This window comes from Schistocerca americana, chromosome X (genome assembly GCF_021461395.2).
Source record: "Schistocerca americana isolate TAMUIC-IGC-003095 chromosome X, iqSchAmer2.1, whole genome shotgun sequence".
Lineage (NCBI taxonomy): Eukaryota > Metazoa > Arthropoda > Insecta > Orthoptera > Acrididae > Schistocerca > Schistocerca americana.
In genome coordinates, this window is record NC_060130.1 from 632,804,799 (window position 1) to 632,819,193 (window position 14,395).

Sequence of the window (14,395 nt, forward strand, 5' to 3'; positions counted from 1 at the left end):
ACAGAAGCTGTTTCCGCTCAAAAGAACTCTATACGGTCTGATGAGCAAAATGATAGTGTTAATGTGAGCTAATGTAAGATATACTGTAGTTAAGAAACAACAGGTGAAATGACTATGGCCCTTACTATGTTCATATCGCAAGTAAAATATACTGCATTGGCCGTGCGGTCTAACGCACGGCTTTTCAGGCGGGAAGGAGCGCTGGTCCCCGGCACGAACCCGCCCGGCGGGTTTGTGTCGAGGTCCGGTGAGCCCGCCAGACTGTGGATGGTTTTCAGGCGGTTTTCCATCTGCCTCGACAAATGCGGGCTGGTTCCCCTTATTCCGCCTCAGTTATACTATGTCGGCGATTGCTACGCAAACAAGTTCTCCACGTACGCGTACACCACCATTACTCTACCACGCAAACATAGTCTGGTGTGAGACGTCCCCTGGGGGGTCCACCAGGGGCCGAACCGCACAATAACCCTGGGTTCGGTGTGGAGCGGTGGAGGGGTAAAATAGACTGCGGTAGTCGTCGTGGGGTTGCGGACCACTGCGGCAGCGGCGGGGACGGAACCTCTCCGTCGTTTCTAGGTTCCCGGTTAACATAACATAACATAACATAAAATATACTGCATTAGCAAGATGCATCCAGTGTCTGTTGGGAAATTAATACACTTCGGTCATCTTGGGACTAAAGACAAAATTATTAATATTATCTTTGGCGAAGTACCAGAAGCAGACCCAGCACACGTTACCACCACGCATTCCTCAATGTATTAAATAAGGCTGCATGCCTCTCTATCCCCAAATGACATTCAAGTTCATTTCGTGTTAGAAACTCCGTTATGTGGTGTAATCAGGATTTGTCAACAGTGTCTAATTTACCACTTAAATGGAATAAGGTCTCCGCGTCTCTGGAAGACTGTCTGCAATACTGAAGATAGATGCTCGAACTAAGAGGTTCTTAAAGAACGAAAAACTTCTTAAGAGGATACAGTATTGTGAAAAGATAGAGATACCAAGATGTTTGATGTGTGGAATACAATAAGGAAATCAGAAACCGTAACTGGAACCCGGACCAGGATGAAATAGATGACAACTGTTCTGAAGTATGCTTGAAAACTTCACCATCTTATGTCCGTAGCCTCGCTATTCCCCCAGTAGGCAGACTATCCGACCACTTTCAAAGTCCAGAGTTTCATTTGAAAGGGATAAAGAAAGCGCTGAATTTCTCAACGAAATCTGTCCCTGGAGTGGATTATGTTCAATATCATACGCTGTCTTAAGTGCCAGATCACGCACTGACGACACCTTCCGAACTTTTAACGACATCCTGACTCTACTACTCAAATAAATGTTCCAATTCCCAAACCTGAAGCAATGCCTAGCACTCTAATGTTATAATGGCCCATCTCGTTGTCCTCGTGTGTATAGAAAACACTTGAAAGGTTTATTAAGGCCAATTTAGAATGATGGCTGGAATCCGAGATTTACTCTCAGGAGGCTATTTAGAATTTGCAAAGCGTAAAGGAACCCTTGATAATCTTTCTTGTTTGGCCTCTGAAATTCTTTGGATATTCAGCAACAGGCAAAAACTCACAGCAGCATTTATTGGCATTAAAAGTAAATGTGATAACGTGAAAATTCGATTCAGCTTCAAAAATTAAGCGATGTTGGAATTTCAAGATTTTTGTGTTTAGCACTCAAACCTTCCTAGCGCACAGAACTATACAGTAAGATTCCAGCATGAATAACCCAGCTCTCTTACAGAATCATGAGGACAATCCCAAGGCTCAGTTCTTAGTCCACTTCGATTTTTAATCTACACGAGAGGTATGGAAATCTTTTCACCGGCCGTTAAAATCTCCAGTATAGAGATGATCTATGCCTTTTTCTACGGATCCAAATTTTGAATCTCTTTGCCTACCTTCAGACAGTGCAATTTACGTTCTAATCCCATGTTTGGTTGTCAACAGCCTAACAGTGTCAGTTGAGAAATCATCTGTAGTTGATTTCAGCCTCAAGACGATTGGTCGATCAGCTAACTCCTTTTGTTTGGAGATATGGTTTTGACATGCCCTTAACGTGAGATGATAACGTATCTTATACAATCAAGAAAACAGAGAACAGCATTAATGCAATGACCCTTAATTCTCTTTATGATGCAGAAGGGTCTCTTCCGCTCAGTCGTAGATTATGGATCCTTCTTATACCTAATCTCTGCCAAACGGCACTTCATAAACTTGACATGATACAATTCTGATGCTCGCAAATACATTTTGGGCCAACGCGATCGACCCAGTGATTACCTTACTAGTAAAGACTAGTAAAGACTTACGTGGGGCTATCTTGCCACTGTGCTGCAGAAAAGGTGCAATTCTGCGGAGTTTACGGCGCTGTATTGATTTCACCTTGGCTTCAGGATGGGTGAAGAGCGAGATTGGTGGAGTCATTTGAGTTGTATCTCACAGTACGACTGATAATGTTGAGCACCTATCCTTACATACTGACAGAATGCAAGCATCAGACTTGCTGGTACTGGGAATGTGTTTGGTGGCTTCTGTTTGAGTAGTCATAATAATCGATCGCTAATGATATTAATTTGGATGTTTTAAAGCTTTTAAATGTTTTTAAATTTTAAGCTCAGAATGTTTAAACTTGGTGGACCTTTGTAGTTCTGAAGTGAATTACTGTTATCTAAATCTAATCCGTGGTTTTGTGGTACTGAGTAAATTTGATTTCTGTTGCACGATCATGAACATGAAACATTCATTGATTTGACTTATCTTCTAGCTGTATTGCTGGTGTTATTTAAAATTTATTAAGGTTTTGAAGTTTCTTTCTTTTTTAAATCAGCTTTAAAGTTATCTCGTGTACGGTATGGGTTTGGTGTAGGTGTTTTATAATTGTTTGGTTGTTAAAATTCTGTTCTGTTTGGGTAGATAGCCAGCTGATTAGCGTTTTTCGGTTTTCGGTTATAACTTTATAATAAAGAGTGTATATTGTAAAACTTAAGGTCTCTGAGTTGCGGCCCTGGCACCTCTTGATTTCAGCCATTTGTCCTTCTGTTTTTTTCAGTTGTTTGCTCAAGTGTTTTCAAAATGTTGATCAGCTGTTAATTAATATTTAACTGTATGGTTGAAGTTTTAAGGGTTCTTTTACTTTATTTCTCAGGAAGCATGGCGGAGGATCTCACATTTGTCGTCATGACGCGACAGCCCAGCTTTTAGCTGCAGTGCAGTGTGTACCTCATAATCTCATGATCGAAAGACTACCTGACATACCACATACAGAACGGCGCCACCGTTCTCGAGCAGGCACCTCCTGTAATCCTGATCATGGGAGCCTTTGAGGCTGCAGAATGCACGCCCTCAGCCCGCCTCTGGGTGACACCTGTATCTATGCAGTATGCATACATTTTCTACCTGTGCCCCAAAATGTTCACAATGTGCGAACCATTTAAATCATCTTCTTTTATGGTATTACTCCATAAAGATTATCAGTTGCGTATCCATACTTGTTGAATTCTTCGTGATTTACCTAATTACTTCATGTGGATCGCAGTCATTCGCCCAGCAGATGAAACCATCTGTATCCATTTAAAGTAACTTGGGGTCGGCGAAGCCTGGATTCACAAACTCATTATGCAACCGGTACATGTGGAGTTTGTAGAGGTCCAGAACACACAGATTGACATAGACAAGCTTCGTGAGTGGTACTGAAGCCGTAGTCATCTCCACAGCGCCTATGTCTTCACTGAAGATTGCGCCCTGCTTAAAACTTAGCCTGTTGATGTAATCTCTTGCTATAAAATAGCCCCACACCCATAGACTAAATGAATTTTCCATTATTTCAAAAACTTAATTATTCATTCATTTACAAAAATGTTTTTTAAAGTCCCACATCTGGAAAGCCCTCTGTTCAGTGTTTACATCAATGTACTTCTGCATCCAGTGAGACTGCTTGAAAGAGATGCTGCAGGTGCATATAACAAGTTCCATCCCAAAACTGAGATGTTATTGAAGATTTTTTGAGTGCAGATTATATCTCTGCTTATTCACTAGCGTTGTCATCATCTTGGAGACCTTCAGATACCTCATTTAAAGTATCTCTAGGAGAGTTCAAATCGTCATAATGGCGAAGAGTCGAAACACCCCATATTTATGTCCACTAACAGGTGTCTGAATACTTTTGATAAGACACTGTATAAACACTGACTACCAGCTTGACTTCAGGGAGCAATGGAGGAAGGTATCTGAGAATGCCAGCCATTCACACTGGCAAAACGTGATATTACCATTCAAAATCCCATCGGACGAAGAATACAAAACAGACGCTTCCTAACAATACGTCAATCGTGGCTATGAAAATGTCAACAACAGATTACAGCTGATGTCGATAAAGGACGTAGTATTTTACTGACATTGTATTTTCTGTCTCATACAGTTGATTCCAGCTTGTACATCTGATGAGCCTGCATTTATACATAGACCTGCAGCAGAATAGTTTTTTCAGAGTTGATACGAAAAGAACCACGTTGCTGGGAATTTAACAGTTAATATTAATAACTGCAGAATTTGATTCTTTACCGAAATAGTTGAATGTGGGAAGAATCCGGTTTAATGTCCCGTCGACGACGATGTAATTGGAGTCAGAGAAGAAAGATCGATATGATAAGAATGGGAAAGGAATCAGTCGAGCCGTTTTCAAAGAAAGTGTCCCGACCTTCCCTGTTAAAACAGTAAGAGAAAACCTAAATATGGATGACCAGATAGAGATTTGAGTCCTACTCTTACCGAATGCGAATCGAGTGTGGGAACCAATGCAATATTTCGCTCGGTTTCAGCGACCAGGTAAGCATGAGTTAAATAAGGTTGAATATAAAGTCATGGCTTACCAGCAATTAGCTTTAGATTATGTGAAAGTTAATTAGTATATTTTATCATGTAGTTTATACTTTTGAAATACGCAATACTAGACTCTGCTGCTGCTGTTGCTGCTCTGTGCGTACGTGGTGCGCGCGCTCGCACGTGTGTGTGTGTGTGTGTGTGTGTGTGTGTGTGTGTGTGTATGATACCAAAAACGCTAACTGCAATTTCTGCCACGAGTTCCTTCTCAAACAGGATTATGCGTTTAATTTTTTGAGATTTTCTCAACTCCGAAATAATGTATAAGCTGAGGAAGCGCAGTTGACAAACCATATGTGTTGCCACGTGCAGAAGCATAGAATAACATTAAGTTTGACATGTAAGCCCTCATACTTTCATAGATATGATTAGGTGAGATGACGCGGCAGCGACTAGAAGCTTGCAGGTTCCGCGCGAAAAGGCGACAGTTGGCGGTGACGCAGGCGGCACCGGAAGTCGCTACAGACAGAGTGGTATCGCAGAGGCCGATAGGGGACGTGACGTCACGTGTGCTGGTGAGAACAAAGGGGCAACGGCAGGAAACCGCACATATGCATATTAAATACCACGCATGTTTACATACGATACAACTTGGGGAATTCCAGATACTGTTTTCCGCTGTCGTTTTTATCAGTTGCCTGCGCCTGAGTCGTTTGCTAGCCCGATCAGATATCGGTTTTCCGAGCTTCAGCTCCTTTACACAAATAGTGTCTGTAATCCAGCTGTTCCAAATTCGTGAGTAAGATGAAGCGACGTTATTAGTACTTTTTTAAATATTTTAATAAAGTAAGAGAGAATGTGATTTCCTTATGATGTCAGTGAGGTGGTACGGAGCAGGAGGTAGAAGAGGAAGAGATTGTACAAGAAAATATATCTTCATTTCGTAGCCAGAATCGAAACCAAATCCAAAACAGGAACGCCATTGAAATATATCACTTATCACTGAAAGTGCGTGGATTACGAACACCAACGTACAGCCAGAACAGAACCGATAGAATACTAAATAACAAAGAATTGCTGCTCCCTTTTGTGGAGAAACAGCGACCACCTGTTTCAGCCGGGCCTACTACGGAGCCCTGAATCTAGATCTTGTCAAAGGCCCTGTGTATGATGGTGCTGGCGGCTCCACGCGTTCTGGTCGCGTTGTTACATACTTTTCACTAAGATAATCAACGAAGGTAGCTTCTACCATCGAAGGTTCGCGATCGTATACTGGCTCTTTGGCTTCCTTGAACCTCCCACCGGTGATCTGCGCCTCTGGACTGTAGTACGGAGCCCGCATCTCGTGGTCGTGCGGTAGCGTTCTCGCTTCCCACGCCCGGGTTCCCGGGTTCGATTCCCGGCGGGGTCAGGGATTTTCTCTGCCTCGTGATGGCTGGGTGTTGTGTGCTGTCCTTAGGTTAGTTAGGTTTAAGTAGGTCTAAGTTCTAGGGGACTGATGACCATAGCTGTTAAGTCCCATAGTGCTCAGAGCCACTGTAGTACGGCTTCATACAGAGGACGTGGACGACGCCTTTCCGTTTTCGTCTTCTTGTTGAAGGGTCATAAACCGCGGCTTCATAGTGAAATCCAACAAGCGACCAAGATACCATATGGCCCAAAGTAGCGTTTTAGTAACTTTCTGGCAATCCAAGTTTCCGCACAGGCGTAAAAATCCGTACCAAGTTTTCCGGACTGTATCTCACGTGTCGATGCATGGTGTTATAGCGCTCTCGGTCTTTCTCCTGGGCGTTCAGGACCCGTTTGCGCGCCAGTTGCCTTCTCGTTTGGTCCTGGTGACGTTTCACATAGTCATCTTGAGTACCGTCTGATTGAAGCGGGAACAGTGTATCCATTGTGGTTTCGGCCTCTCGGCCGTGGAGGAAAAAGAACGATGTGAAGCCTGTTAGTGTCTTGCTTCGCTACCTTGTATGCGAATTTCACTACAGGCAGTATGACAGTATTAATTCCGGTATCTGTATTTGACAACAGCGTACATCGAGAGTATATCTGCCAACTTCTTATTAAAGCATTTTCTGAGGCCATTTGTCTGTTGATGGTAGACACATGTCATCCTTTGGGGAATTTAGCCTGATACTAATCCCGACTGGAGAACTTTTCCATGATCACAGCTCATAACGTGGGGTTAACCATGCTTCAAAATGATGTCTTCTACAAGGAACTTCGCAATTTCATGAGCTTCGGCAGTCACACAGCTTTGGTGACAGCATAGCGGGTGAGGTGGTCAGACTATCATCTATCGATTCCCATTTATCGACTTCAGGAAACTCCCCAAGAAGTCGATTTCAATTCGGTCGAATGGCGCTGCTCCTGAGGTAATTCCAGAATATGCTTCCGTTGCAGGCATTCCTTACCGTCACTCAAATACTATGTAACGGATCGAGTGAGAACTGTCCAGTGATACCTGTGTCTGACTCTGTCTAGAGTCTTCATCACGAATCCCAGGGGATCAGATATTGGAGTGTCGTGGGAATATTTTTGGATGGCTGGACACAGATGAGCTGGGATGACGAGCAGGTATTCGAGCCTCATTGGATAGTAGTTCCTCTCATACAATCCTCTGTTTATTAACTGGAATTCTTCTGTGGTCGGTTGCTCCTCCTTCAAGACTTCTATCGTTTTCTGAAGTGCTGGATCTAGACTCTTCAGTCGCGATATTATTAAATGTGGCGATGACTGAGATTTCATCTATGCTGCTGTGTTCTCATAAAAGAGTCCTTGAAAGGCAGTCGGTATCTTTGCCTTTGCATCCATTTTCGTATATCACTGTGACTTCATACACGTGCACCCTCATTGCCCATCTCACCTGTCGACCCGACGAATCCTTGACGCTAGTCAGTCAACACAAAGAATGGTGGTCAGTAACAGCAGTGAATGGCTTGCCAAACAAATACGTCTGCAACTTTGTGATGGCCCAAACATTCTCTACACTCTCCTCACATACTGAGTCGGTGTTTATGGCCACTATTTCTTGTGCACTAGATCCGACAGTTTAGACTGCCATAAAATACCGTATTCTCTCATACATCAGGTCGTAACAGAATAGATGACCTGCCTATGGCTGAGAAATACTTTGCCCCTGTCAAGCAGTTTAGAGTGTCATCAATGTGCGGCAATAGATGATTTTGTTTACTCGTCTATAGTTGATGCATAAATTCCATGTGCCAGCCATCCTTCTTCTTCAACATGCTTTATTTTTCCTCCTCACGTATAGGTCGATGTTTATGGCCATTATATCTTATGTACTTGGTCTGACAGTTCTGGCTGCAATAAAATGCTTTATCTCTCATATACGCCAGGTCATAAGAAAAGAGATGACCTGCAAACCTTACGGCATGCTCATAATGCAACCGCTTAATTAGCTTTTCTACAAGTGTGTCAAAGAATATACTGTACCTTAAAAAAGTCAGAAAGTTCTATCAGACAAAACTAACACAAGACTTTTACAGTTAACATGGCTCTCTTTAACCCTTCGTTTACCTGCAGTAAAATCTTCGTTTGATTTATTATTTTCTTAACGTAGGTATCGCCAAGCTCTTGTCAAATTAACGTAAGTACAGGAATTTCCAGGAAAAAGTGACAGTTTTTCTTTTAATAAGTCTTCACAGTGAAATTACTGGTAAACGAGTGCTTGTTTAATTTTTGCGGTAATGTGCAAAACAGTTGCTATCAGTCATGCGCAGTGTAACACCAGCCTGCCCGGATGGCCGTGCGCGTTAAAGAACCATTTCCGGGACAGGGAAATGCGCCGGCTCCGGATCGAACCAGCCCGCGCGGATTAACGACGACAGTGGTTTTTAGGCGGTTTCCCACATCCCACAGGCGAATACGAGGCCCACGTGAAAGACAGGGAGTGGCGCGTACGTCACAGCACGTTGAACTACAGGTCTTACGAGTGCCTGCAGCCGTCTCCAGGGGAGAGGGAGTAACCACAGGTATTTCAGACGAGTTTAATAATTCTTGACTGTGCTCCAAGGTCTCGACATCACGCGCCAAATTAAGACCTTTAGAGGGTACCTTTCCAATTAAATATTGATTTTCCGCGGGTCCTGCGCGGAGCCGACCGTTCGCGAAGAGTGGTGAACTGGCCGCCTAGTGTGACGTCACAAGTTCGTTGCAGGGTCCGTACATCCCGCTGGCCACGGCGAATACCGGACTGATACCCACGTCTCGCCTCCGTTACACAATTCGCAAATATTTCGAAAACTTCGACAGCTTTCACATGGATAATATTAGACGCAGACAGTCGGTGGGTACACGCATTCCGTCCCAGGGGGTAAGGGAGTGGCGACAAGAAGGGCATCCGGCCACCCCTTAAACTAATCATGCCAAATCCGTCAGTAACCATACCGACCCTGCACCGATGTAGGACAAGGGCACAAGAAGAAGACAAGGCAGAGAGTAACACCACACGTCTGGCACATTAGTTGGTACAAATACTTAGGGATTACAAGTACAAATAACCTAAATTGGAACGATCACATAGATGATATTGTGGGTAGAACAAACCAAAGACTGCGATTCATTGGCAGAACACTTAGAAGGTGCAACAGGTCTACCAAAGAGACTGATTACGCTACGCTTGTCCGCCCTATTCCGGAGTATTGCTGTGCGGTGTGGGATCTGCATCAGGTGGGACTGACGGATGACACCGAAAAAGTACAGGGAAGGGCAGCTCGCTTTGTATTATCGCGAAATAGGGGAGATAGTGTCACAGACATGATACGTGAATTGGAGTGGTATTCATTAAAACAAAGGCGTTTTTCGTTGCGAGGGGGTCTTCTCATGAAATTTCAATCACCAGTTGTCTCCTCCGATTGCGAAAACATTCTGTTGGCACCAACCTACATAGGGAGAAATAATCATCACGATAAAATAAGAGAAATCAGGGCTCGCACAGAAAAATTTAAGTGCTCGTTTTTCCCGTGTGCCGTACGAGAGTGGAACGGTAGAGAGACAGCATGAAGGTCGTTCATTGAACCCTCTGTCAGGCACTTTATTGTGAACAGCAGAGTAACCACGTAGATGTAGAAAGGGAATATCTCATTGTGCTGCACAGTGCAAACATTCCTTATGTTCCGTTAACAATTGTACGTGTTGTTTCATTTACCCGCTTAACATGTGGTTCTCAAGGTTTGGGACAATTGATGTGTAGTGCTTTGTTTTTGGCGAGCACATTGATGTCCCCACAACCCCTGCAATCGCCGCAACTCTGACTCCTTCATACACAGTGTATCTTGAGCAGCTGAAGATTATTCTGGACTGTGACTACATCCACATAAAGGAAATGCAGCATTACGCGGTGCGACTATTTCACTTTCATTGTCACTGTCGGAGGTTGCTGACTTCTGATCATTTCGTAATTCATCCAGCAGCTGATATAGCTTCTCTCAGGTCAACAGCTTGCAGGTTCCGTGGTTACAAGCGGTGAAGAGGAGATGAGTGGACCCTTACCTGACGATGGTTACGGACTGACACTACACATCGTTTTTTTGTTTAGTATGAGATGACTAGTAGTACTGACTTGCTTAAACATAATAAAACATCACCAAAAACTGGTATAATCAGAAACAAGAAACAACTTACAGACAGTGCACATTGAAACCTGAGCTAAATCGGTAAGCTCAAAGCTCGGAAAGGCGGGCGATGCGTGCTATTCCAAAACCGGGTGCTAGAGGTGACCGCTAGAAGTCATAGCTACAAGTATACGCCACTACTCGCTATCAAGCCACAGATAAGCTAGATAGTCGACATAAAGCAGGGGCTCTCGCACGTGGCCACAGGCAAAGAAAGGGCTAAGCCATCCAGTGAGGATTTACCTATAGCTTCTGCCACGTGTGTAAACAGTATGATTTAATGCTTACGTACTGGTTCCACCAAAGAGGAGAGGAACATTCCACCCGAGGCCAGCGCGCCGCCAACGAACGTTGTCAGGCGGATTCCAAAGCGGTCGGTGAGGACGCCCGCAACAGGAGAGAGGATGAAAGTTGTTCCCATGGCCAGGGCACCAACGAGAGCTGCAACATGCATGCAAGTACTTCGTCACTATTTCGTCTATTTCTGTGTCCCATGGCTTACATCTAAGTCACTGCATATATGAAGCACATAACGCACACATATGATTTATTCTGTCATTACCAAGAAGTATTACAGATTAAGAGTTTTATCGTACACGGTTACATAATTATAGATAAACTTACTTGTACTTCTATAAGCTTCTGTTTTTGACTTTTAAGCCCGATGATGATAATAAAGTTTGGTACCTGATACTTTTCCTGACTATACTTGACTATTAAAAAAACAATATGGCCGCTGACTGGGACCTACAGGTATGTTTAATGCACAAACTTAGATTTTAAGGACCTTGTGTCCGCAGCTCGTGGTCGTGCGGTAGCGTTCTCGCTTTCCGCGCCCGGGTTCCCGGGTTCGATTCCCGGCGGGGTCAGGGATTTTCTCTGCCTCGTGATGACTGGGTGTTGTGTGATGTCCTTAGGTTAGTTAAGTTTAAGTAGTTCTAAGTTCTAGGGGAATTATGACCTCAGAAGTTAAGTCCCATAGTGCTCAGAGCCATTTGAACCATTTTGAACACTCTTGCATGGTTATCAATTTTAGTATGTTTATGGTTACGCTATAGTCAGTTTCACATTTTCTGTTATTTCTGCTTTAAAGGTACAGAGAAGCAGTAGCAAGAACCTGATGTGCTATCGACCGTTAATCCTGCTGTTTTTTTTAATGCCACCTACCCATATTCCATTAGATCGTCGTCTGGGTCTTTTGCTCTGTCTTGGAATCCAGCAAAGAATTTCTTTGGTTCATCTACCATCGATGATTCCCCTGGCTACATGTGCGGCCCACCTTCACTTTGATATTTACGTCATTCACTGAAGTTTATTGTCTTGTAAAAATAAATGTAAATGTCGTGTGACTAGGGCCTCCCGTCTGGTGGATCGTTCGCCAGGTGCAAGTCTTTCGATTTGACGCCACTTCGGCGACTTGCGCGTCGATGGGGATGAAATGATGATGATTAGGACAGCACAACATCCAGCCCCTGAGCGGAGAAAATCTCCGACCCAGCCGGGAATCCAAACCGGACTCTTAGGATTGACATTCTCTCGCGCTGACCACTCAGCTACCGGGAGCGGACTATTACCTGATGTATTTGTTTGTTTTCCGGTCTCTGTTACTAGTTACCAAAAAGATAAATCTCCATAATTCGCTGAGCAAACCTCAGTTTTCGAATGGGTTTCAGATCAAAAGTCTATGTCTCATTGCAAACTGGTAAAACTCATTGACCGTAATCTATCCTTTACAAGTACATCATGAAATTACTTTAGAAGAACCTATTCCATTTCCCGAAAACACTGCAGGCCATTTGTATTCGTCTCTCTACAGCTGTTCAAATTAAATCAGTTCGCCCTTTTGTTAACTGAGTACATTGTTAATTTCTACTATTTAAAGTTCGATATGTTGGTCGAGGAAGAAATTTCTAAGACTGTACGACTGGAGCAAAGCATTGGATGTAAGTGAAATCATGGGCTACGGGAGAACTGAGAAAGAGGAGTGTCGAAGAGTTTGTGATATGGTTATACGGAAGGATGTTAAAAATTAGGCATACTGATAAGAAATGAGGAAGTTCTCCGCTAAATCGGCAAAGAGAGAAACACGTGAATAACTTTGACAAGAAGAAGGGACAGGATGATAATACATGTGGTGGTGGTGGTTAGTGTTTAACGTCCCGTCGACAACGAGGTCATTAGAGACGGAGCGCAAGCACGGGTTAGGGAAGGATTGGGAAGGAAATCGGCCGTGCCCGTTCAAAGGAACCATCCCGGCATTTGCCTGAAACGATTTAGGGAAATCACGGAAAACCTAAATCAGGATGGCCGGAGACGGGATTGAACCGTCGTCCTCCCGAATGCGAGTCCAGTGTGCTAACCACTGCGGATAATACATGTGTTAAGGCATCAAGGAATACCTTCCATGTTCCTTGAGGATAAAAACAGCAGGGGAAGACAGAGATTCTCGGAAAAAAGAGTTGGTTATGTCGCTACACTGTTCCAATTTATAAACTTTAACAGTGCTAAAGCCTAGTAGCAAAATGTCACCATCAAAACGAGGCTGCTTCAGATACGCCATTGACACGTGGGAGTTATGTTTTTCTTGTTTAAGGAACTGATTACTTCTTCTAAGACTGCTGAGAATAGTTTAGTGATATGGTATTACGTGACTCCTCCAACAATTTTGAGTTTCTCACTATCAGGGTAAGGTCTAATGGAGACCTAGCACTGACGTATGTATTCTTCAGTGTATTAACATAGGCTGAAACAACGCCTTGTTTGTCACTGGATGTGAGTACAGTGTTTGTTGAAACTGAGTCAAAACTATCTCAAAATCTCTAAATGCCAGACACGGTGGTAACTGATACTCATTTCTCTGATCTGTTATATTGTCCCTGATTCCTGACTAGTTGTGCTGTAAACACTTCTAAAGCTAACTTACTCCTTTGCATTATTGATATTTAGAATTTCTTGGATATTTTGTATAATATTTGCTCCCTTCCGTTGCAAATAGAATAATTGCAGCGTTGCTCCAGTTCCAGGGAATTATTTTCTTTCGCAAGCATTCTATGCATAATTTTAAAAATTCTTTTGTATAAATATTCCTCTAGTTTTAATCATTTGTACTGAAACTTCTACATGATACGGTACCTCCACGTTCTTCATACTACAAAAGGCTTTATAAACCTCGTTTGGCATTACTTCCAGAATTTTATTATTTCCGTTATTATTTATCTGTGACCCTGCTTCATCTTTTGAAGGACAGAAACATGTTAAGAAATCTTCAAATGACTGTAAGATTTTCTCTGTGTTGTTAGTCACTGCGCCACCTACCATTTCAGTAGACAGACGTTGATGTCTACCCAATATATTTTGTTTTTCTTCCTACTCTTTATTTTCAATCGTTTCTCTTAAAAAATGGCTCTGAGCACTATGGGACTTAACATCTGCGGTCATCAGTCCCCTAGAACTTAGAACTACTTAAATCTAACTAACCTAAGGACATCACACACATCCATGCCCAAGGCAGGATTCGAACCTGCGACCGTAGCAGTCGCGCGGTTCCGGACTGAGTGCCTAGAACCGCGAGACCACCGCGGCCGGCTAGTTTCTCTTACAAACTTTTCATTTATAGTCCGACATCCTCTTGAAGGCATTTAATCATAATAGGTTTGTTTGGATGACCATATTCTGCAAACTATTTGTTTGTTTACTCCCTTCCTTAAGTATACTGTAGTTTAAGAAAGAATTAACCTTTTGTAAAGTGCAGTGCACTTAAAATAAAAAATAATAATTCTTACCTTTGTGAATAGTTTGGTTTAATTCAGCACATCCTATCATGTTCCTATTACCGTAGCTCGAAACGATCTCTCTCTTTAATAGACGCCCTATTCTAATTGAGATTCTGCTTTCTTCATGCTTGCAATGTCTTTGGCTGTTTGCCTA

General features: G+C 43.1%; 1 protein-coding gene across 1 annotated transcript in view; it reads right to left on the reverse strand.

Moving 5' to 3' along the window:
* LOC124556216 (monocarboxylate transporter 10) overlaps positions 1 to 14,395 on the reverse strand; it is a 459,031-nt gene that overhangs the window by 143,867 nt on the left and 300,769 nt on the right. Inside the window, exon 2 of the mRNA XM_047130204.1 lies at positions 10,761 to 10,909. Within this exon, the coding sequence (XP_046986160.1) occupies positions 10,761 to 10,909 (149 nt within the window). The remainder of the gene's footprint in view (positions 1 to 10,760; positions 10,910 to 14,395) is intronic.